A 24,710-nucleotide genomic window follows, 5' to 3' on the forward strand; every position below is an offset into this window, starting at 1 on the left:
ATAAACAGCAGCATAACCTCAATCCACGGCTTTACGCGCGAGAGAATTACAGCTTTTGTTTCATTTTGTGTACGTTGGTGCCTTGCTCAGCAGATGAAAACTTCACCGCGGCGCGATTTCACCGACCAATGAGATTATATTATTTGGCGCATGCGCGTTATATGTATAGCTTCAAGAGATTGTCCCGGTATGTTTACATGTATACATGTAAATATAAATGTAGCTATGTATGTATGTTTATATGTATATATATGCATGTATGTTTGTATATATGAATATGTTTACGCATTATAATGTGAGTATGTATTGTGACGTGGATTTTTCTGCACCTCGATCACTCGGAGAAAAATGACCGAGAACTTACCTCGTACACAATAAATCGGCGTCCACGATGTACCCTGGACCTAAAACAATACCGCGAGATTTGTTGGGCGCCTGGCGTGATTAACACGCCTCGAAATCGGTAATGCGAAATATCGCGACCATATACTCGATAGCTCAGTACCGCGGAGAGGGGAGGGGTAAATTTTGGGTAGAGAGAGATGTAACACAAGTAAGCCAATGCGTGGTTTGACCAAATCACTATAAAATTCCAATAATATATTTCTCGTTAGCGATGGTACAAAAAAAAAATTAAAAATAAAAATAATCATACGACTGCGCAAGTCGTCCTTCGCGATTCCAAATACAACGGGTTAAATTTAATCCAAAAGAAATAAGAAAGGGAGAAACAAACCAAATAAAAAAAAAATTTTTAAAAAATGAACAAATCTAGGAGACCTCTACGGCCTTCTTGCGCTAGTCGCCGTCTTAACAATACCTTAACTCGCAAAAACCAAAAACAAAATCAGACTCGACGCGCTGCCCGCGATCGGCCTCAACTACGACGCTAATCGTCACTTAATTATAAACTGTTAAACAAAAACACTAGTCGCCACTTTGCTGATGCACAATACTTCATAAACTAAATCAAAAAGGACGTGCCTCGACGCGCTAATCGCGACCAAATTAATCGCTCTAGAAAGCTTTTCTAATCGTGCGAGTGTATAGCGTATTATGACGCATCCGAGCTCAAGTCGTAGTCTCTATTCCCTTTAAGTTCACCACCCTTTTTACGTACGCAGACTCGACGAGACCCTGTGCAGCGGAATTTGGCCACACTCAATTTCACTCCGAAATTGTTCCCCACGCGAAACCGTGACTCTACACGTTATCGCGAAACTCAGGCTACGGTCATCCTCAGGGAGATCGGCAAACAGATTTCGAGCGCTACTCTAACTCTAAGATTCCGTGGGCCGACCGTTTATCGGTGTGCCAATTTAACTTGCGCTCGAAATATGCCCGCAAAGAATTATAAGCGCTTACCGCTCCTCAGCCACACCAGAAACTCCCCTACGCCCGTCTCAGCCATCCCAAACACAATAACTTTACTTTTTCTACACTTTCTCGCCGCCACTAACGCTATCGGTCGCCAGGACTCAAGTGCCGGGTCCTGCAAATCGGAGCCGCAATTCGAACATGCCCCGAACATAGGTGTCAACCCTAGTCAAAATTTTCCCGCTCGCATTGGGGTTCTCGTTACGCAATTCTTACAATCTAGCGTATCGCTATCGTTGGATTCCGCTGTCGCGGGGTGTTGATTGGCTGACCAGTCTCGTGTACCCCGTAGCTTGACAGTGGCGGGGTGATGACTTCGCGAGGGCACCTGTCGTCAGTTGGGCGACGGAGGGAGGGGGGGGGGGGGGGGGCTACGGCTCGCCGGCCACCAACGGGAATCTCGTCCGCCTTGGATTCCCTCGCGGCAGAGCTCTCCGTTGACGCTTTCTCCGTAGCCTCGTGCGAGGCCCTCCTTTCGTCGCGATCCGCCGCGATTGCCATCCAGTAACATCGTTCGAATTTGCTGCCGATCCCCTGTCCGAAACCGCATTTACTCGCCACCCAAAAAAAAATAAACAAAAATCCTGAAAAGTCTTATTCGCTAAACCGGCGATGGTCCCCTCTTAGAGTCTCGGATGCGTGACTATTGTCCTGGCGCTCTTTTTCGAAATGAGCCGCGGTCTACTTCGCGTGCTCCCTAAGTCGGTGGTCCGTCTAGAGTTCGGGGAGCCGTGTGGAACGCGCAGTAAAACTGCCACGTTACAGTATATATAATTACGGGTACTTGCAGGTAAACTGGATAAAACAAAGAATAGTAAAATTTCTTTGTCAAAGACAATAGTGACGGTAAGGATTTGATAATTTATTACATTCAGATATTTATTGACTATTGAGGCATTAGAAAAATTTCTAAACAGAAACCATTTAAAATACACGAATGTGATTACAGAAAATATAAATATAAGTTTTAAATCATGAATAAATGGATTGATAATTCACAAACTTAGAATTAAAAAAATGCACATGAACATTATTCAATTTTCTGAATGTGCATTTTCTTTTTCAGCTTATTAATAATCCGTTTTCTTTCCTTTTCTTGAAAAAAATGATAGATGTTTTGTTTTAGAATTACAGTCATGGCAAAAAAAATATAGATATATTTCCTGAAACGAAAATTATATGTCATCACTAATAGTTTGCTCCAAATAATTTAATCAATCAATAAGTAAAAAAAAAGAAAAAAAATATCAGCAAAAGAGAGATTCGAACCGACGTACGTAGAGTCAAAAGTCTCGCGCTCCATCCATACGGCTGGAACGATTACGCAAGGGCATGGCGAGATTGTGTATATAAACTGCGTTTGGGGAATTTCATGAACAACCGTTATTACGATTATTGGGTGTAATAATTATTTATTATTACTCATTATAATTAATTACTACTTAAATTAATTATTTAAACACAAAAATAAGACAATGACATTTTTTATTTATTTATTTAAAATATTTAGACATTACAGGAACTTTTTTTTAATACAATGCATATTCATGTATATTCTGATAGGCCTAAACCATACTTATTGCCGAGCGCGCATACAACGCCATCATGGCTAAGCTCCCTCAGCTGGGAACTATTCTATCTCAGCTCTCCACACTCGAGTGCGGACCCCCTGATTCGCGAATTCGAACGCTCCCCTTTCGACGACTCGCGACCTACACGAGAAAGGATAATTTATCGTACTGATTTGATGTGACCCCGTGTAACGGAATTTGGTTACACTCAAATTCGAGACAATAGTGCCTCGGCTCAAAACGTGGTTCGACTCGATCTTCACGATCATTCGGAGTTGGCTCTACTTTATTACGCGCAACTCAGGCTACGGTCACTGTTCGCTATTTGTTGTTAGCTATATGACCGAGCCGCGTGGAAGGAGTAGATCGCTGTGGTTTCAAAGATGAGTTATTTGTTTATGTTGTATGTACACCCTATTTATTCATAGTTTTATTTACATATATACAACGTGATCAGTAATTTGGTTGCCACGCTAGTGAAGGAATTGTCTGGCTTTTGTTGCACCGCGGTGGAGGCTTCAACGATGAGGTTTGGTGACGAATCGGTGTGGTCCTCGGTGGCGTCGTGTAGCAGCTCTCTGGAGAACTAGGCGGCGTCGGACAGTGTTGCCACTCTATTACAATTGCAACAGATCTGTTACCTTTGTATAGGATTTAGTACGCTAGTACGCCGATAGTCGATCTATTACGTTTGAAAAAGTAGATCGCGCCAGTAGATGGCGCTGATGGCAAAATTCATCTTGAGCTTACTTTTTTGCCGTGCAGGCACATAAGCGCTTCTTTAGCAACGATTGACCAATCCTCGCTCGTAAACAGTGAGTGCGCCGAGCCGAGCCGCCGACGGCTCCGACGACAAACGATAAACGAACGACAAAGTGACAATTGACTTTTATTCTTTGTTGTGTTTTTGCGAATGCTAGAACTAATATCGAGATCTTCGATATGACTGGTCAAAATGTGAGGACTGTGACTGTGAGGGTAGCGAATGCGGAAACAAACTCTCATCCGAGTCGGTATTAAACGAATGTCCACAGATGAGACGGTGATTAACCTTTTTCATTAGTATATAGAATATTTGACTTGATTTTCTGCTCGTTTTTATGAAAAAAATACCCGTCAACATTTTTCCCAGATTCCTCGTTCCTCGACGAAAGATAGACGATGTTGATTCATCGGAAATTGAGAAGGCTGGTCCTTCGAATCCTCCGATATCGTCAATTAATCAGCTGTCTGTTGTGCCAGTAAATAAGTATGTATGACTTGATTTTTTTTCTATAGAAATATATTGTCATCATAAAATAAAAAGTATCATGAAAATTTTGCTCAATCCATTATGACCGTTTTGTGTGTCCTATTCGCTTACAAAAATGTGTCCTATTCGCCCTACAAAAATACTGCTGTTTCGATCCAAAACTTATCGATGATGATTTTAGCAGGTATGCCGATGCCGAAAAGAATTCTGATTGTTCAGAAAGTACGACAACTGATACTGACACTACAACTGGTCTAGCTGAAGATTCCTATGCATCAGATCATTATGTCGAAGAACCCTCTAAGAAAAGACGTAAATCGTACCAACAAAGATTCAAGGACAGCTGGCAACACGGTTTTCCATGGTTGGAAAAAAAGTCGGACAAACCGTTCTGCACAGCGTGTCTCAAAACGATTAATGATGGGTTCACTCACTTAACACGACATGAGGTTACTGATTTTCATATAGAAAATAAAAGAAAAGCTGAGAGGACGGTCAAGATTAGTGAGCATTTTAACGACGAAAAAAAACAACAGGAGAAACTGGTTAAATCGGCTGAATTGAAGCTCACGATGTTTTTGCACGAACACAATTTGCCGTTCCTCTTAATGGATCATTTGGCGAAGCTGGTTGCGTCTGTATGCCCGGATTCGAAAATAGCAAAAGCGATAAAATGCTGCCGAACAAAAGCTACGAACTTAACAAAAGACGTGATCGCCAAGGAACAGATATCAGTCATTTCGGAAAAGTTAAAAAAATTGTGTTTTTCCGATAATAATCGACGAAACTACCGATATCAACACAGAAAAATCACTTGCTATCGTAGTGAGATTTTACGATAATGACGAATGCAAGGATAGATTTTTGGGGCTGATAAAAGTACAATCCTGCACTGCGAATGATATCTTTAGCGCAATCTGCAATTTTTTCAAAGAGAAGAACATTCCGGTGACAAATATGATCGGTTTGGCGGCTGACAACGCATCTGTAATGATGGGAAATATCAACGGAGTACAAGCCCGCTTCAAAGCAATAATACCACATCTGTTCGTCCTTGGATGCGTTTGTCATTCTTTTCATTTGTGCTCTTCAGCTGCAGCTAAAAAGTTGCCAAGAAGTTGAGAAGATTTGATACGAGCAGTCTATTCTTACTTCTCGCACAGCAGCAATCGATCTGGAAGATTACAAGAGTTTTAGATATTCGTAGAACTGAAACCTCGCAAACTGTTGCACCCGAGTGCAACGCGGTGGTTGTCTCTTCAAGTAAGTGCGTTACATCGGTTGTGTTCAGGAGTGTGCATGTAATTTTGCATTGTCTCGACTGCTTATTTGTTTACTTCTGTACTTTCTCAACCTCAAACTTGGCATTTTTTTCTTCAATCCAGGCTGCTGTTGATCGGGTGTTGCAGAATTGGAAAGCTTTGATCCTTTTTTTCACGCACGAGTGCTTCGAAGATGACTTGCCTGCAACGCAAGCGATTTTGAATCAATTAGAAAATCCCATTTTCAAAGTATATTATACTTTTCTCTCTTACATTCTCGAAAGTGTAAATCGATTGAATCGAGAGTTTCAAGCGGAGACACCGCAACTACATCTTCTTTTGAAAAGAGTTTCCGATTTGTTCCGAAACATTTTGAGGAATTACGTGAAAAAGGAATATCTGGATCGTGTTCCGATTAAAAACATTGAAGTCACTGATCCACGAAACTTCATTGCATTGGAGAAAATATATTTTGGAGCAAAAGCTGAAATATTAATGTCAAACGAAAATATCGATCGAAACGAGTTGCACAACTTCAGAGTGCATGCTTTGGGGCTTTATGTGATGCTCGCGGAACAGATCAAACGAAGGTTTAATTTCGATGACCCGGTTTTATCTTTTGTAAGCTATTTCAATCCGCGCATAGTGTTATCTGAAGAGATTAGCAGTATTGCCACACAAGCACTCAAGTTTTTCCCACACCTCGTGGATGACATAGAAAAATTGAATAGTGAGTCGCGACTTTTGTCGGATTTGGAAGAAATGGAAGCCCAAAAAAATCTTCCCATCGAAGATTTTTGGACAAATATTTTCAAATTGAACTCTCGATTGGACATTCCAATGTTCCCGAACTTGACAAAATTAGTTAAGGGGATACTCTGTTTGCCACATTCTTCGGCGGTAGCTGAAAGTTTTTTCCCAACTTAACTTGATAAAGAGTAAAATACGAAATCGCCTTCATGTTGGCACGTGCGAAAGCATTCTCCATGCTAAAGAGGCGTTGAGCAATAATTTGTGTTACACGTGGGAGCCTCAATCCTCACTGATATCAAAATTAAAATAATTATTCCCGTTTCTATTTCTATAACTTGGGGTGAAACGTTTTGAGCTCTTCCATATTAATACTTGTTTTTTCAACTTTCCAGCTCTGTTCTGTCTCATCAAGCATTACGTTTCCATTACAGACACTGACAATAAAGTATGTGAAAAAATAAAGTAATAAAAACCACGTTTTGTTAATATTCGTTATTTATTTGTCAAAAAATTGATCGCCAAACCGCATGATCATAAATATGTACGTGATATAGCTTTTTCTGGTTCCAAAAACGAAAGTTCAGTAATCAGTGGTCGCTTCCGAGTTTTCCCCCTTTTCCCTTTTTTTAAATACAATGCTGAATATAAATGACTTATTATTTTTTTAGCAATTAAAGAGTTGTAACCGTTCTCATTTCTCATATCACCAACTTATATTCACCCATGGATAAAAAAAAAAAGTTAATTGAGAGGTTCGATCACCGAACCTTCGCGTTGTGAGTGAGGCCTTGCGCCATTCGGCCACGAGCGCATTGGGAAGATCAATGGTAGAAAATGGTACTGACTTATCAGGGCTGTTTGATATATCAACACTGCGTCGTGAAAAACTGTATTCAAGTATTTTTTATTTGATTTGCAGAATGGGTGGTATTTGAAGGATTTTCAGGGGTGACTGAGAGACGTTTAGGGTTTAGGGGGTGATGACCGTGTCCGTCTGGCAACACCGTCAGAGAAATAAACATCAGCAAATAAGACCAATCGCTACAAAAACATTCTAATACTTCGGGGGAGTGGATAAAAATGAAGTTTACCGATAACTTATCGACTCACAACTATATATACGTAAACATTTCGTGCATCTTTCCCTCTCTTCTCGTTCGTTACGTTTTAGTACGTTTTCTCGCCACCGTCCAATACGAAATGAAATTTTGGACTGGCAACACTGGCGTCGGAGGACCACAGCTCGAAGCACCCAAGGAGCTGGTGGGTTGAGGGAACTTGCCCTTTTTGTTGGGCTGGCTGTTGCCAGTTGAAAAGAGTCCGTCATGCAGTTGTCCAAAAAGTCTGCGTGCTGGTCTGTGACTGTAGCGTAGCGTAGCAGTGTAGGTAGTATAACTGGTCAATTTCGGCGAGACCGAAGTCATCCCCCCGATCGGTGAGATCGGTGGTCTCTTATCGCAGCCTCGGTTGGTCTTCAACAGCGGGAGACCATGTTGGCTGATTGTGGGACGCGCTCGGCTGCGTGGGTGGCGTGAGCGGCGCGTGTGACGTAACGCTTTCTTCTGTGGCGCGCGACTGGAAAGCGTGAAACGCTTGTTGCGGTGCGTGAGTTGTAAGGCGCTCGACCGACAAGTTGACTTCACAAGGTTGATCTGAACAGTTACCAAACGAAATAATCGGCAAACGAATTTCGAGGATTTTTCTACATGCAAATCATAAACGGCTATTCTTTCTCGGACAAGCCCTCGCTCAATTACTCTTGGAATTCGATCGCGAGAATGTTAGCAACGCTTACCGCCCCACATCCAGAAGACGAAGCTCTCAACTCCCTCATGTCAGTGCCCGTCCATCATGCCTCGCAACCCAACGAACTTTTTTTTTCTTTTTTACAACCTCTGAAATTCCTAACTTATTAAAGCGCAACGCCACCTCCCTGCTCGATTGCCAGAACTAGAGTGATCTCAGATGGCCGATCGGCCGCAACGCTGATCTCGTCACGCTAATCCTTAGTGACGTCGTCATCCTAAGAATGCGCAACAATCGATCTGTCATCGATTTTGGAGATTGCGCAGCTCGGCGCGCACCTGTCGTCGCTACGCGGCGCAGAACTTAGGGCTAGATCGCGATGTCGTCTTCCGCGCAGCTCTACGGGGTCCTGGGGTTGGGCGGGGGTGGTGCGCCCTCGTCGCTAGCTGGTCTCTCGCGGTTGCCTCGGTTGGGCGTAGGCGGGGCGAGCGGGGAGGCTGCGGCGCGCCGGCCGCCAGCGGGAATCGCGTCCGCCTTGGATTCCCGCGCTGCAGGGATCTGCGTTGTCTCCCCCTCCGCAGCCTCGATCCTTCCTGCGAGATCTCCGCGGTTTCTCCTTGCCTCGAAATATCTTCGGCGCCGGAGTTGGTCGCTGGCTGGTAGCCGGTGTACTCAAAAAAAATAAATAAAAACAAAAGCCTGCAATATCTTGTCCGTAATTCGCTATTTCGTCCCTGTCGAAGCCCGAGTGCGTGACTCCAGTTCTGTCGCTCTCTATGATAATTTCGCGACTCGATTTCCGAAACCCTTATTCCTGGATTCCACCCAGTATTCAGGGAGTACCTTGTAACGGGCAGGCCTAACCGAAATACCACGTTACAATACTTACATATTTTCTACTCGAGTTCCATCTCGTTATTATTTTCAACTTTTCACTTCACTGTTACAATGGAAATATCACTTATTTGATAATATTTTGCTTATTTTGATATTTATCAGTATGCCTCTAATGTAAATAGGCCTTTTCATCATGTGATGCGCGCAAGCGCAGCCGCCATGCTGAAAAGGCGGTAATGACAAAAGTTTCGTACTGTTTTGTCCAACAATGACTGGGAATGGAATAATATCTCCTCATTCAAATGAATTATTAGAAAAAAACTATTGATGGTGCTTCACTAGTTTACAGCTCTGTGGAAGCACACAGTTGTGAACAATTAAAAAGGTGGTTGAAATGCCATGGGCGATCACAGCAAGGAAAAAAAAGTGTCCTGATTGAGAGGTTAAGTATCAATACTCGTTTACACTGTTGTAAAAAATTAATGGAAATAAATAACAATAATAATTTTCGTTAATTAATGATATCAATCAACTATTAGTATTTGCAATAACATCTCAATTAACAAATAATGACTATTATAATTAATAAAATAAATAATTAAATATTTTGATGATCAACATGACATTTTGAAATGAGTTTAAATTTTAAAGACAACATTACTTTTCAATTCTAAATAAATAAATTAATAAATAAAAAAAAGGTAATGTTGACAAAATGTATACAAAGATATTCAAATTTTGTAAATGTGTAATTCTTTTTTATTTGTCAATATATCATTTGTTATAATTTTATTGCTTAAAGTTCTTTAATTTCTGCTAGATTTCAGTCATTAATTTTGAATCATGTACTGTAGTATTATATATGACAAAAATATTATGCAATAACAGTTAATATGTATGTATACTAAAAGAAATCCATTTTTCAGGATGAAAAATGCATTACACAATAACATACCCGTTGATCCTAATGTCGACAAGGGGAAGTGGCTGGATATTCTACAGAAATGTGATCCGAATAAAAACGTACCACAAATTCAAACAACTAATTACCCTCAAATTTGCCAACCATTTCCCACACAAGATGTGCCCAATTTTAACTATGGTTCCATGTATCATTATTTAGTTACGTCATGTATTGATGAAGGTAGCAATGACAGTGATAATGAAAATTTTGATAGCAACAACTGTCACTAAAACGAGGAAAATTGTACGTTGAGAGCGGCCACGTTTTTGATATTTTTAACGGTGTTACTGCGAATAAAATGTTCTGTATGAAGTGCAAAGTCCACGCATCTTATAAAATACAAGAAATTCATAGCGTTTCTGTGATGATAGATCCTTTGAATGCTCGAGTTATTCACGGTACTTGTGATTGTAAAGCTTCAAGTATGGGTCGCTGCTCGCATGTTGCTGCGGTTATTATATATCTTATTAAATTTTGTGGATGATACTGACGAAGATAGTTTACCTTGCACGAGCAAATTATGCACCTGAAATGAAGGTCGAAAAAAAAGAAGCACATAAGGCTGATGAAATGCAGTATAAAAATAAAATTGATACCACAAAACGTAGGTCATATGATCCTGGCAGAAGTTTATCCAAGCCGGTGGACAAGCAAAAAATTAATTGTTTATTGTCTGATTTACAATCTATAAATGCAAATCAGAAAGTTCCTTCAATGTGGCAACTGATATTACAACCACAATATGATGATTACGACCTGGATAAACCAAAAAAAAGTCACTTAAAAACATTGGTTTATAGATTAACTACTAATGTGTATAATAATAACTATGGACCTATTGACATAACATTGGGAGTTCAAGGTGAAAATGATAAATGGTGGCAATTTCGCAAAATATTAATTACAGCTTCCAAAATTAAACTATTTAGTACAGAGAAAACAAAAGATCAAATCTTTAACCTAGTCAATTCTCATTTGTGGACTAATAAAAAAATCATGACTGCAGCTATTCACTATGGCCAAGTACATGAAGAAATTGCGCGTCACAAGTATAAGAATTTCACTTCCAAAAAATTTTCTTATATAGTTGAAGATTCTGGCCTATGGGTCAATTCCAAGTTTCCAGGCTTAGGAGCATCACCTGATGGCTTAGTAACGGATCCTTTGAAGAAAACAAAAGGCGTGTTGGAAATTAAATGTCCAAAAATATTGGAAAAATTTAAGCCAGCTGATTTACATGTACTAACGCCACAGCAACGTAATTCATTCTGCTGTACTTCAGTCAATAATACTACGATGAAGTTAAGACGAACTCACCAGTATTATTATCAAGTACAAACTCAAATGGCGATCACAGAAAGATCGTGGTGTGATTTCGTGATTTGGACTCCACAGGGTTATCACGTAGAAAAAATCTTTTACGATAAAAACTTCATTGAGCCGATACTCGAACATGTTAGTGCTTTTCATCAAAATATTTCGGCTCCTGAATATTTTGAAATCAGGATCCCACGGCGATTAATACCCTTTGACTTATCTACATGAATTACATCTTATGCCAAAGCATTTTAAAGAAGATACATATACATATATTGTTTTTATTATTTATTATCTCTTATCACATAGAAAAAAAGTACATAATTGTTACAAAATATATTAAATAAGTAAAGTATATTTTTGCAATAATATGGTTGTATAATAATTACAAAGTTCATTATAAAAATAGATTATCTATTTAGTGCACGAACGAAATAGATTAATATTGTTATTAAACGAATTAGAAAGTTTATAAAATATGAATTAATAAGTTCATAAAATTATTCCTATTTACAATTTTTTTTTCCTTCACTTTTTACGATATAATGGTCCTACTCTTCTTCATCGAAAACTAAAGGTGTTTGAAAATTAACTAAACATGCACAGACAAATATAATTTGTGACATCAAAGTACGCATATTTAACGGCAAAACTGTTTGAAGAAGTCGGAATTTTTTTATACGCCCAATAACATGCTCAACATATATGCGTTGTTTTGCAATTTTTTTTGTTGACATCTCCTCTTGTGGAGTTAAACGATCGCGTCCATTCAAAAATGGAGGAATATTCAAATGTGCTTGCTTTGCTTCAACTATATCGTGAACGGTGAAACCTCGATCTGCAAGTATCACATCTCCAGGTTGCAACAAGTCTGCAATTTTGGATCGCTTAAATATTTCAGGATCTGATATTGAACCCTCGAATACATCAGATACAAAACTAATGCAACCATTTGGAGTGCAGCCAATCAATACTTTAAAAGTCGTATGAGCTTTATAACTTGAATATAAATTACCTTGGTGTTCAAAATTCGTTGGCGATTGACAAAAAAACTCGGCACAATCAACAATAACTCGAATGTTTTTTATAGACCTAAATATTTTTGGTAATGTTTCAGCTATCGTTTTTCTAGATGGAAACATAAATGGCTTTAATTGAGTAGTAAATTCATTATGCAAAAAATAAATCCAAGTTGTACATATTTTTGAGACAAACCCTGTAGAAACATTGAACTTGTAAGCTAAATCTTCTATTAAATATCCCATGCGTAATCTTAATAACACCAGAATTAACTGTTGCATTGATGTCTACTTGTATTTATTACTATTTTCGGAAGATTTATTTTTTGTCTCTCGATTACCCCAATATTCTAAGTTGTCACAAGCTGGACTCAAAAATCTATGCAAAGCTAGAATTTGCTCAAAATTCAGATTTGTATAAAATATACATTTTTTTTCATCAATGCTTATAGCATTTACAAACTTTTCCACAGCTGAATTTTTTTGCAACTTCACCTGAACACTTTTATAACGCATCTTTATACTGTCGGTTTTAATTTCTATCGTCGTAAATTTGTTAGTTCCCTCACAGTTAGTTTCTTCCTCCAGTATTCTCATCTCTGCTGATTGATCTGGTAATATTTGTTGAATAAAACAAGCAGTATCATCAGGAACATTGAAAATCTCTTCATGGGCCGTAGATTTCTACAATAAAAGAAAAAAGTTTTTTTATTCAAATCTATACGATTTTATTATTATAATATTTATACTCAACCTGCGCAACCGTCGAAATGTTGTTTATTTTCGTTTTTTCTGATTCATTCTCTCCTTCCATATCAGCTCTTTTATATTTTTCAAATAGGCTGGTTCTAACTTTGACTACCTATGAATTATTTTGAGATTATAACTCCAAAAATCATATTGTTGTATAAATAATCATGCATTACCTTATCGATTGATTTATCAATTTGTTGAAATTCTTGGTAGCTTAAAGGATCAGGATTCTTCTCAGTTGGACCACTTTCTCCATGAAAATGTAGTGAACAAATATAAGTATCCTTAGTCACATCATCGATTGATCTAAAACCTCTGTCACTTCGGCCACATTTTTTTACCCACAATTCACATTTTGCACATTTTGCACATGCTTTAATATGTAATTTGCTTGAGGATTTGATAATTTTTTTGCGATACTCTAGACAAGGCTTTGGAAAATTTATAAAATAATATGTATTGCCTTTGAATGATTTATACCGTGTGTCACTTTTACATACTCCATAACAACACCGTTTTGTTGTTCCTTTTCGTACAGATAACATGATTACAATCAGTTGCAAAAATTTATTTCTCAATAGTGACACTTATTACTTTAATTTTTTTTCCTGTTTTTATATTAATATACCTTAATTAATATTTATTTGCTTTTATTTTCTAGACGCGGGCACTTTAACATGCTTGTTTACAAAAAACAGTACGCTAAACATGGCTGATCTTGACGCATGCGCACAAAAAAAAATTTTGATGAAAAAGCCTATTAACACGCTGGCTGTTTAGCTTTTGGAAGCGCTAGGTGGCGGCACGAGCGAGGCTCACAGCGAACGTTGAAACTGTGAGGTAAAGAACGCGTGAGCATTTCAGAGATAGAAAAAAAAGGACGGGTAGCGCGCGCCTGCGCACTACGCACGCCGCCAAGCGCGAACAGAGTATCGCTCCGTCTCACTCGTGCCAGAGGTGCTCAGGCAGACATGTTCAGTTGAACCAGCATTTTCAATTCGGCTTTCTACCCTTATTATCAAAGATAGGGAATTTGACGTCACATAACTTTATATGTATTTTATTATCCTGAACAACTTTTATTTGAAATGTTTTTCGATCGAGCCATTAATTTTTGAGATATAGCGATTTTCAAGTTTTCAACCCTTTTTTCGGGGAGTAAGGGCGGGTTCAGGAACAAAATTTCATTGTGGTTACTTTTATTATCCAACCACCTAGCTTCAGTAAAAAGTGCAGATTCTACGCAAAAAATTTTTCACTTTCGGCACATTTTGCTGGACTATTAGGGATGGACGATCTCAAGCAAAAGATCGATTCTCACAATCGATTCGAATTGATTTTGAAAAATCGATTCATCAAAAAAGTCGGATACAAAAGATTGATCTTCAGAAGATCAGTCCATATTTTTACTTTTTAGTTTTAATTGAAACCGGTAGCTATATTGGAGATTAAAAATCGCGTCACACAAATTTAATGTACACGGAGAAAAATAAGTTATTGGATTTAGTCAATATTAATTGATCCAAATAATCCATGCATTTGGATAGTACTGAAAGCACATTTACTCAGAGCGACAATTTATGTAGTTTTTGATCAAACAATCCCGTACTTGAAACGAATAAAAAATAATTTGGGTGAATTAAACAAATATTAAGCTACAAACTTTACTGAGTTGCGCTTATAGTACGATATTGTAACGTTCTTGGACGTTACGAAAATAAATATGGATCCGCGAGTTTGATTATCAAGTCAAAATCAAAAGCGTGAATAAAATGTTGTGAAAAAGCATTAATTTCGAAATATGTGTTTCTCGTTTCAAGTCTGAAACAAGACTGTTTTTACAATAATGTTGGTTGACGCAGCAACCTTATTCTTTTGAAAGACGTAAGAGGTTTATAAACGTCTTTTATCTATGATGACTACTAGTTCATTAAAAAGGGGGCAAAACGGGTGATTTCACCCTTTGTAACAATATTTTCATCCAAACGCTACATGCTTCATTCCAGACAAACTGTTTACTCAAATAATATTTATAAGGTGTAATGGGATACTTTTCGATCGGAGACGATACGGCAATGTATATAATAGGGTGCTTCGTTTGAGACGACTATTTTTTTTTTATTTGTTTAATTCCATTAAATAGCTAGAGTGGAAAATTCTCATCGAGAATATTAAAATCATTAAATGTTAATGTAAATAATATAAAACAGTTGGAGGACAAACCTATGTTCTCTGGTTGAAAGTAGCAGTAATTGGCGAAGACTTCAGAATGATCGGGCGAAGACATTTGAAGATTAAGATACATCACAATCACGTCTATTTTATTACATTTATAAAAATTTGGGTATAAAAATTGTCAAATACGCGGACAAAATAGTGATGTTTATAGTTTTCTCATGATTATTTAATTTCATATTGGAAACTATTAGTTCTACAGTTTCAGCTGATGAAACTTTTTTGTAGGAAATTAAATTCTCTACAAAAAAGGTCCTTTACAATTTTGCTGCAAAGTTAGTAGTTTAGGAGAAAAATAAAAAAAAACCATAATTTTTTAGCAATAATCAACTTTACAATTTTTTCCTGGCGAGATACTTCATAGATTCTAAATTAGCTGTAGGAACTTTTAAAGAGGAAGGATCCCTCTAAAACTTCCGGCCATGATCAATTAAATAGTATGAAAACTCGCGATGCTATAGATAATTGAAAAAAAAAAAAATTATTTCTACGTGTTAATTAAATGGGAAAATTTCAAATTCATTTATCGAGTACTTGAAATTAAAATTAAGAGCTAGGCTTTGGTGGGAATTTTTTTTTTATATGTTTAGAGTGATATTTCGTCTATGGAGCGAAAAAAAAAAAATAGTCGTCTCAAACGAAGCACCCTAGTATATAATGAAATGAATTTACATGAAGCGATCGCTTATTCAAACCGACAAAGCGTATAAACAATGAAATATGTTACTTATGTCTGAAAAGGCCACATTTTTTCAAGATGACAAAATATGTTATCAATCTAAAACTACATGTTTTAAATAAAGTTGTACATTATTAGAATGAAACGAAGTATTTTCCGATATGGAGTAAAATGACCTTCAATCCGAATAATGATTTCTGTCAAAACAAAAATTATTATTTTGGGTCGAAAAAAATTTATCCTCTTCAACAATGACAGTTGCAGCCATGTTCAAATTGGTCTATTAAAAGAAACGTACAATGATTCTAACATTATGACGTTTAAAAATTATTGAATATTTATTATTTGGAGGCAAGGATATTTCTACGATTTTGCGAATTGTTTCGAATACTGGTTTCATTTTAATTTATAGTTTGTATGCTACAATAGAGAAATTATTGGATTGCTGCAAAAAAATGAAAGGACTTCCTGAATTCGATGCATAATTAAAAAATCATAATTTGCAATTGGAACGATTGGATGTTTTGTCAAGAATTTAGAAAAAGATTTCAAGACTATTTTGAAAATTGAAAATTAGGCCAAATCAATATTAAGTATCTTTATAAAGTACGAATAGCAGAGTGATATTTTAATTTATTTATAAAGATATTAAGACATGAGCTGTCATCAGGTCCAAAATTCATTCATTCATCGATTCCACAATTCATTCATTCCAGGTGTATGTTGTTCAAAATAGTGTATATTGTTAAAACTGGTGGATATTGTTGAAATTATAAATAATTTTAAATAACTGTCTTTCGTCAAGGCACTATATTTTTTGATTTCACTTTTATTGTTTCTTCGTTTTATATCGTCTCTCTTTAAAATTTTGTTCGGCTTTTGGAGTGTTTAATTATTAATTTGAAATGTTCGTCCTCGTGGCTAAGATTTACTTTATTATTATTAGTTCGTCCATTTTCGATCGGTTACGACTTGGTTACAGAGAGAGAAACCTCCGCACCTCCTTCCTTCTGGAGACACGTAGACCAAGCAACCTTTCTTCTTAAATTTGTGAACAGGTGCTCCACTCCCTGGGTCCAACCTGATCCGATCGTACCGTGTTCATTGCGCGGTCATATTTGAATCATTACAAGATACTGAACGCTAGGGGCTGCTTTAGCCCCGGCTAAAGCAGTCTTCATGCTCCGTTCCTCCTCGAGACCAGTCGGACTGGATCCATCCTTTGGGGTTATATTCATGGTTTCAGGTATTGGCAACTCCGCGCTTGTCTTTGAAGTTGATCATCTTATTGATCCTTGTTTACTGAACGAACCAAATGTTTCAACAGTCGTTTTTCTAATTCAGCGATTATCGGATTACCAACTTCTGTATACAAGAAAAAATGAGTACGTCCCAAAAAATAACTTCAGGCAGTCGTATTACATATAAATGAGATTAACTGCGGAAAATGGTGTGGATATATGAAAATCCAAGTAATTGGTCACTTATGCGTCATATGTTTTTATTCATTGACGTCAACACGAAACATATATATTTATTCACCTTTGAATAATGATATGAAATATATACTATACTATATAACTTGAAAATACATAACAATATCGGTCTGTATGGTGCTCTAACACGATGTGAGTGATTTTCGAGTGATCAAGTGGTATATACGTACTATCAAGGCTAGAAAACTATTTCACATATCTCGTAAACTACACAGTTATTGTTAGAAATATTCTGTTACCTATATCAGGCAATCGCTGATAGTATACCTTGAAGTGTAAAAGAAAAAATGTAATATTTTTTATTTCAAAATTCAATTGAAAAATATTATTTGAAATGACGACAAATAGATGCTGTCCCAAGTTTCGTCATTTCGAACTATTTAATCACGTACTACATTCTTCGATAAGATTCCATCGGCCGCCAGAGGTGTTTTATAATCTATTGAGTGAAAAGGTTTTAACCAGTGTTGTGAAGATTCGCGAAGACGCGCTGAGCTTTCTTCGTAAGCAACGCTACTTCCACCTATTTATTGCCAAGATCGAAAATAATTACGTAGATATAAAATATACAATATGGCCGCGAGCGGAGGGGTCCTGGACCCTGGGGGTGGTGACAGACAAGTTTGTGGTTACTGTGAGGGTGAAGTAAAAACGAAGTATTTAGAATGTGAAGAATATGGAACTCCGTTTTACAACAGTTGCGTAAAAAGAGCGAGAACCGCGAGAGATAAGAGCAAATTACAGTGCTGCGCGGAAAAAGAGGTTATGTACGAGCCGAATGAGAGTCTTATTATAGGCGAGGATGGCAAAGTGGACGGAAAAAGCCCAGTATGGAGGGAAAGCGTCCTCCTGCGGAAACTAGTAAGAGAAATGGAAAGCAAGAACAAGTCGTTGATCGACAAAGTGAGAGAGCCCTAAGAGATGCTAAGAACAAGGGACAGAGCCCCATCCTCCTACGCTAGTGCACTGAAAATCGGAACGCAAACGAGCAGCTTATCAAGGAACATACACTGAGAGAAATTTATAGTTGTGTCAACTATTTTTCTACTATAAAAAGTAGTAATTAAACGGACTTGAACCGAATTATAGTATGCGTAACCTCACTAAAGAAGAGTGGATGCAATTAAAATTTCTAGTTCATATCACTATTTGCTCAACTATTTCGAGATAGTAAGGAGTACTATAACCTTGGCAACTAAAAAAATTAAGTTCAACGTACCATTGTTGTGCGACATGAACAAATGGACAGATTAGCATGTATGACCATTTTTTATTGTGCTCATGACAGTATCGTGCGGTTTTGACCATTAGGGTATATAGTTGCTCGCATTAGACCAAACAGTTGCACTGACTTTTAATGATTGCTGTGCCAACCGATAAAATTCGTGTTACCAAATACATGATAACGTAAATTCAACGACTTCGTGAAGTTACCGTAACTCCAGTCTAATGTCAGTATCATCCTCATTCAATAGTACACTAAAATTTGAAAAAACACTTCCACAACAACATTTTGTAGTTTTTGGAATTGCATCGTATGGTTGCATTTACGATAATGTATAATTGTTTCAGATATTATAATAATTACCTGTAGTATCGAGATTAGTAGTACGGACTATTTTGAATTGGCGCGTTAATTCCGCAGGATAGTTACTTTCGCCATATGTTATCTGATGTCTTCATACAGCAAGAATGTTCGTAACAACTATTTGAAATAATTATAGCAACTACTATAAGTGGGTTGGTATAAGAGCTACACACAGTATATTCGATTTTTTTTAAACTAAATTCAACTTTTTTGTATAATTGTATCTACGTGGACATAATCGTTCAGCTGATTTCGTGACACGATTACGGGTACAGGTTTGAAAGTTGAACCAACTATTACAATCGCTGTGATATAAAAGCTACACGTAGTGAATTCAACTTTTTTTTACAGTAAATTCAATTTTTTTTTAACCTCTAGACGGCCGGCATCACTACTTTAGTGGTTCAAAATGCTTAGATTCCCTGATGTCCCTGAAATCCTTCTCTGAAGGGTTTTTGGGGTCACTGATCACGAATCCGTTGTCAGAATTCCAAAATTCCAAATGGCGGCCCTGTACTGCGCATGCGCAGTTGGAAAATTGGTCCCAAATGGGATTCCTGCGTTGACGCTTATTCCTGGGGGTTTTTGGGGTCGCTGATCACGAATCTGTTGTCAGAATTTCAAAATTCCAAGATGGCCCTGTACTGCGCATGCGCATTGGAAAATTGCTCCCAAATAGGATTGCTGAGATGAAATTTGTTCCTAGCGTGACTCCGAAGACTTTCTCTTAGCGTCACCCAGGGCTGACGACGTGGACGTGGGAAGATTTTTAGCCCTGTTACGTCCAGCATACCACTTCTCTCTATTTTTCCTACTCGCTAACTCTCCCATAGTTTTTACATTGATCTCATGGTCTCTGTCCTGTCCTCTTATCTCTACGCAGTCTCACGCTATTCACTATCGCGCTTACTCATCAAATTCCATTCCCTACTTATAGCATTGTCACACCTTTTCTGCACCCGTATGTTTCACGTCTCGAGGGACACTCCTATTCTACCTCTCGACAACTCCACATCTAGACTTCTTATATATCTTTTCGTACCACACAATTCATTCCTACCGGTATCTCAAGTTCTACGCAATAAACATATAATCGATACATCAAACATACTCAAGTTTATTCAATCCTCATCCTGATTTCCGGTTGACCTGAAACGTAAAAGCGAAGCCAACCAGGTTACTCCTTCCGCTCAGGAGTAAACTCTACTCTCGGACGTAACAGCCCCATTTTTTTTCACATTTTTTTTCACATTTTTTTTATTCCCCATATTTTTTTACCCTCAGGATGTTGTATTTTTAGCAGTGAACACCTCTTTGCGTGTGATACTGTTCAAAGCAAGGGAGTGCACACAATGCAACTTGACACTTACTGTTTATTCATGAACGAGGAAACTTACGAAGACACTTATTCTATGTGAAAATAACTTGGACCAGGGAATTTAGTTGGGAAAAAGCCGTAACGCATAAGAAACCCAAATTTATTTATATTTTAACACAAGAACAAAGGTTAGATGAAAATCAATTAAATATCGAAGAGGTATGAATATTTAATAACGTGTGAATGATTAAGTGTGGGAATTGGGAGGAGACCGCTCGACTCCACGAGGAAAGTCAGGAGGAGAAAATGCTCGACTCCTACGGACGGGCTCGTCAGCCCGTCGCGTTATATTGTGAGAGACAAGCTCGATCGTATGATTCAGTTGAGAGACAGCGCTCGATCGTATGATTCGTTTGCCAAAGGCAATTGCTTTAAGAAGGTGTATTCGATTTTATATGGGTTTATATGTTTTTTGCTCCGGGACTCCGTGCGTACGATAAAAAGGTTTCGCGATAACTGAAACTTTAGTTGCTACAACAAGAGTCCTTTTTTTTGAAAGAAGACCCTCGCGAGCTAGCAAATGTTATTTGTTTATGTGTGTGTATATATGTGCTGATATACATATATATTTATGTTTTAACTCTTCCTACGGAACACTTACCACAACAATATTTTGTTCGTCTCCTTACTTTTGATGCACGGCACATTGCGTTTCTTTTGTAGACTTTGATTGAGTCGGAAAATGTCGACCTGTAAGTCGGGAAGGAGGGGGTTCAAGTTCTGCTTGGACTGTGCTATCAACACCTAGCAAAGGCGATGTGACTTTGATTCAAAAATCGGCGACTGAAATTGCTCCTTGCAATTTATACAAAGCATGGGTATTATCAATATGAGATCAATGAGATGGAAAAATAATTTCCCATACCATTTGAGAGATTTCGTAATTGACGCAGTTATCGCTAACTGCCGGTCAACATTATCAACTCCCATATTCTTATTATAATCAATGATGCAACTAGGTATTATCTCTTCACCAGTTACAAAATCTTGCTTGCCGCTGGAAGCGTATTTCAATCGGGATACCGTTCTAATAATCTGGACCTCTTTTTTCTTTTGCCATTTCGATGCCAACCAAATCATATTGTGTCCTACTTGAGTTTCCCCTTTCTGTAATTTTTCTGTGAATTTCGGTAGTCCAGATCTATTTTTTCTCACTGTGACACATAGACCTGTATCTTTTTCGTGTAAAAATTCAGCTAGTGCAGGGGAAGAGTACCAGTTGTCCACAAAAACAATATGACCCTTACCAAAATAGGGTCTCAAAAATTGGGCAACGACATCCCCTGAAAAAATGCCCAAGCCAAATTTGTCATAGTCTGTGTCTGCCCCGGTAGAGATTATAAAACCCAATACGAAACCACTCTGGCAGTCCACTATTTCGAAAATTTTTATTTCGAAGCGACGTCTCTTCAACGGTAGAAACTGCTTGAAACGCAATCTCCCTTTCCATAAGAGGAGGCTTTCATCTATACACAAGTTTCTCCCTAGCCGCAGAAAATTTGCAAATTTTCTATTCAGATTATCAATGATGGTTTTGATTTTTTCGGTGGGTGATTCAAGAGGGTTGCATTATTCTGGAAATGTAAAAATCGTAGAATTTGTTCGAACTGATTTTGAGGCATTCTTTGGTGGAATATAGGAGTAACCAACAACGGATTGCGACTCCAGTAATCGTCGAGGGCAACTTTTTTGACGTGCTCCATCAAAATAGTTGAGCCCGAAAATTTTGTCAACTTGTCTTTTCCTAAATCTTCCCAAGCTTTCATTTTTTGGCGGGCTGGTTCAGGATTTTGGGACTAATGGAGATTTGTTTCTCGGACAATGACTTCTAATAAATTATCATCCATAAACAGGTCAAAATAATCTATGGTGTGACATTTTGAAATGTTTACGGGTGTAGAGAATTCACGTTGTCCCTGTTAAAAGTTTCTGTAGTAAATCCACAAAATTCATCCGAATCCGTTCCAAATCCTGTGAATTTGCAGGATTCCTATACGACCCCATCGAAAATTGGAACGAACCAGATGGATTCCATCGGACATTTGCACTAGGGGTGATTACAAATTAAAAATGCGGATTATTACGCATCGCTCTTCTACCTGCTGTTCATTTGACTGCACTATAGTATGGCCAACACACGATTCTAATTACTGTCACCACTTGTACATTGTACGCGTGTAGCATATTCGATCAGATTGTATGGTTTGATGAAGTAGTCGGATTGCAGAACAGTTTTCATCTACAGAATAAGGCAGGGCATAAAAATCAGTTACTAGATATAGTTTATACGAACATATTTATTTGTACTTTCAAGTTTATATTTAAATGTATGAATTTAAAACACATCACATACATTTACATGGAATACACAGATTCATATTTGCACAGAGTCCTGGATGCTACATATATATATATATATATACTAGCGGACCCGACAGACTTCGTCCTGTCAAGAAGATTTGTAATGTGGCAGTTTTTTGTTCCTACCTATTTTATAGTCGGGGCAAAAAATTCTCCTCAACAGAACCGTCCACCCTGGTGATAGGGCGTTGTGAATAAAAAATAATTGAATAAACTATATATAAGCATTTAAAAGTAAGTAATCGCTTTATTGTTAATCATGTGAATCATAATTATTAACAAAAATCAGTTTTATTTTTATTGTAGTGCTTTGTGTTATACGATGTTTTTAATACCACAAACACTTAATGATTGCCCCTGGGACTTGTTTATGGTCATAGCAAAAGCAAGCCGCACTGGAAACTGTAGTCGTTTAAACTCAAATGGCACATCAGTCGGAATCATTGCGATGCGCGGTATGAGAACATCTTCTCCTTTATACTTTCCTTTCAGTATAGTTGCTTCTATCACATTGTTTAGTAATTTTTTATCGCTAACCGTGCGCCGTTGCAAAGACGCGCTTGGTTGATATTTCGCAACATTATAACTACCGATCCAACCTTTAATTGAAGATTGTGAGGTGGCAATCCTGGCAAATCCAGCGAGTTTAAGAATTCCGGTGGATAGTTGACTACATCATCTTGATTAGTAGCCGAATCAACTGATTTATATGTCCTCGACTCGCCTGTAATTTGTTCTTGAATTTTTAAATTTAATTCATTTACATCTATGTTTTTTGCAGCCAATATAGCTCGTTCGCTCAACCAATCATGGTTTCTGTAATTTTGAGAAACATCTTGATACACCTTCTGAATAAGTTCATCTTTTGATCGAGTTAACTGACAAAAACTTTGAGGAAAGTTAATGCAGCCAGTCAACATGTCTATAGGAAATTTGCCATTACCAATGTCAATGAGTTGTTTAGAGAATATATTTCCAAATTGGTCATTTTGCAACTCGACACGCATATTCTTGCTTAAATGAAGTACTTTGACATGTTTCCACAAATTAGAGGACTTTAGACATGCATTGAGTTCATCAGCTGGCGTTGATCGTGGAATCACTGGCAATGTTCGACGAAAATCTCCTGCTAATAAAATCATTGCACCACCAAATCGGTTACGATTGCTCCGTAGATCTTTTAGGGTTCTGTCTAAAGCCTCCAAAGATTTTTTATGTGCCATCGTGCATTCATCCCAAACAATCAATTTACATTGCTGTAAAACCTTTGCCATTGCAGAGTTCTTCGAAATGTTGCAGGTTGGAGTTTCATTGCTTTGCATATTTAATGGCAATTTTAGTGCTGAATGGGCTGATCGACCACCTTCAAGCAAAGTTGCTGCGATTCCCGACGAAGCGAGTGCAAGTGCAATTTTATTTTGTGAGCGAATTGTTGCTAATATTAATGAAATCAAAAAAGTTTTTCCTGTACCACCAGGTGCATCTAAGAAGTAAATTCCTCCAGTTTCATCATTTGTTACTTTCATAAGAGTATCAAATACATACATCTGTTGTTCATTCAACAGTGGAAGATTCATTTGAATTAATTCTTTCAAAGTATTGAGATCATACAGTTTTTCTCGATGCAATTCTTGGTTAAAAGCATCATGCATTGGACGATTGGGCGCGGCCAGGCCTAATTGAATTAATAGTTTGTTTGACATCATCAAGCACATGTCCTCAATTTAAATCAATGCTTCGTTGTAAATTTCTTCACTGATTTGTATATTTGGATTCCCCATTCTATTCCGTATTTGATACAAAATATCATCACACATATAATCTTTGTACTTGATCCACAAATCAATTGGGTTTGATGGGAAGCATGTAGATATGATTATAGAAAACAATGTTCGTATTTGATGAGCGTGTGATGATATTACAGCATCATTGAGAGTTTGATCCCAATGAGCGTCATTTTCTAGCAATTGCAAACGTTGACAGGCTTCTCTGTAAGATCCACACAATGCACCATTAAGGGAGCTTTCCAGTGTGAAATTTTCAAAAAATCGATTTTTTTTTTTTTGCTTTATCGAATAGTATACACTCTTCCGAATATTCCCTGAAATTTTCATGCCGAAAT

General features: G+C 37.6%; 1 protein-coding gene and 3 long non-coding RNA genes across 4 annotated transcripts; 1 reads left to right on the forward strand and 3 right to left on the reverse strand.

The window, feature by feature from the left end:
- Nucleotides 1-57: 57 nt before the first annotated feature.
- On the forward strand, nt 58-11,482 carry LOC124178142. Its single transcript, XR_006869752.1, has 3 exons — nt 58-191; nt 7,047-7,052; nt 11,473-11,482. It is a non-coding gene; the product is annotated as an uncharacterized LOC124178142 (long non-coding RNA).
- LOC124178141 lies at nt 5,282-15,735 on the reverse strand. Its single transcript, XR_006869751.1, has 3 exons — nt 15,473-15,735; nt 11,815-11,819; nt 5,282-5,293 (listed from the first exon to the last, which is right to left on the reverse strand). It is a non-coding gene; the product is annotated as an uncharacterized LOC124178141 (long non-coding RNA).
- LOC124178140 lies at nt 12,652-13,596 on the reverse strand. Its single transcript, XR_006869750.1, has 3 exons — nt 13,025-13,596; nt 12,853-12,960; nt 12,652-12,782 (listed from the first exon to the last, which is right to left on the reverse strand). It is a non-coding gene; the product is annotated as an uncharacterized LOC124178140 (long non-coding RNA).
- A 7,368-nt stretch (nt 15,736-23,103) lies between the features above and the next one.
- LOC124177678 (ATP-dependent DNA helicase pif1-like) lies at nt 23,104-24,303 on the reverse strand. Its single transcript, XM_046560314.1, has one exon. The coding sequence runs from the start codon at nt 24,301-24,303 to the stop codon at nt 23,104-23,106; it is 1,200 nt and encodes a 399-aa protein (XP_046416270.1).
- Between the last annotated feature and the right edge of the window lie 407 nt (nt 24,304-24,710).

Source organism: Neodiprion fabricii, chromosome 3 (genome assembly GCF_021155785.1).
Source record: "Neodiprion fabricii isolate iyNeoFabr1 chromosome 3, iyNeoFabr1.1, whole genome shotgun sequence".
In the NCBI taxonomy this organism is placed as follows: Eukaryota; Metazoa; Arthropoda; class Insecta; order Hymenoptera; family Diprionidae; genus Neodiprion; species Neodiprion fabricii.

Bases quoted from the DNA above. Each gene is read 5' to 3' on its own strand.
- LOC124177678 (XM_046560314.1), bottom strand. From the start codon at position 24,303: ATGTGCTTGATGATGTCAAACAAACTATTAATTCAATTAGGCCTGGCC.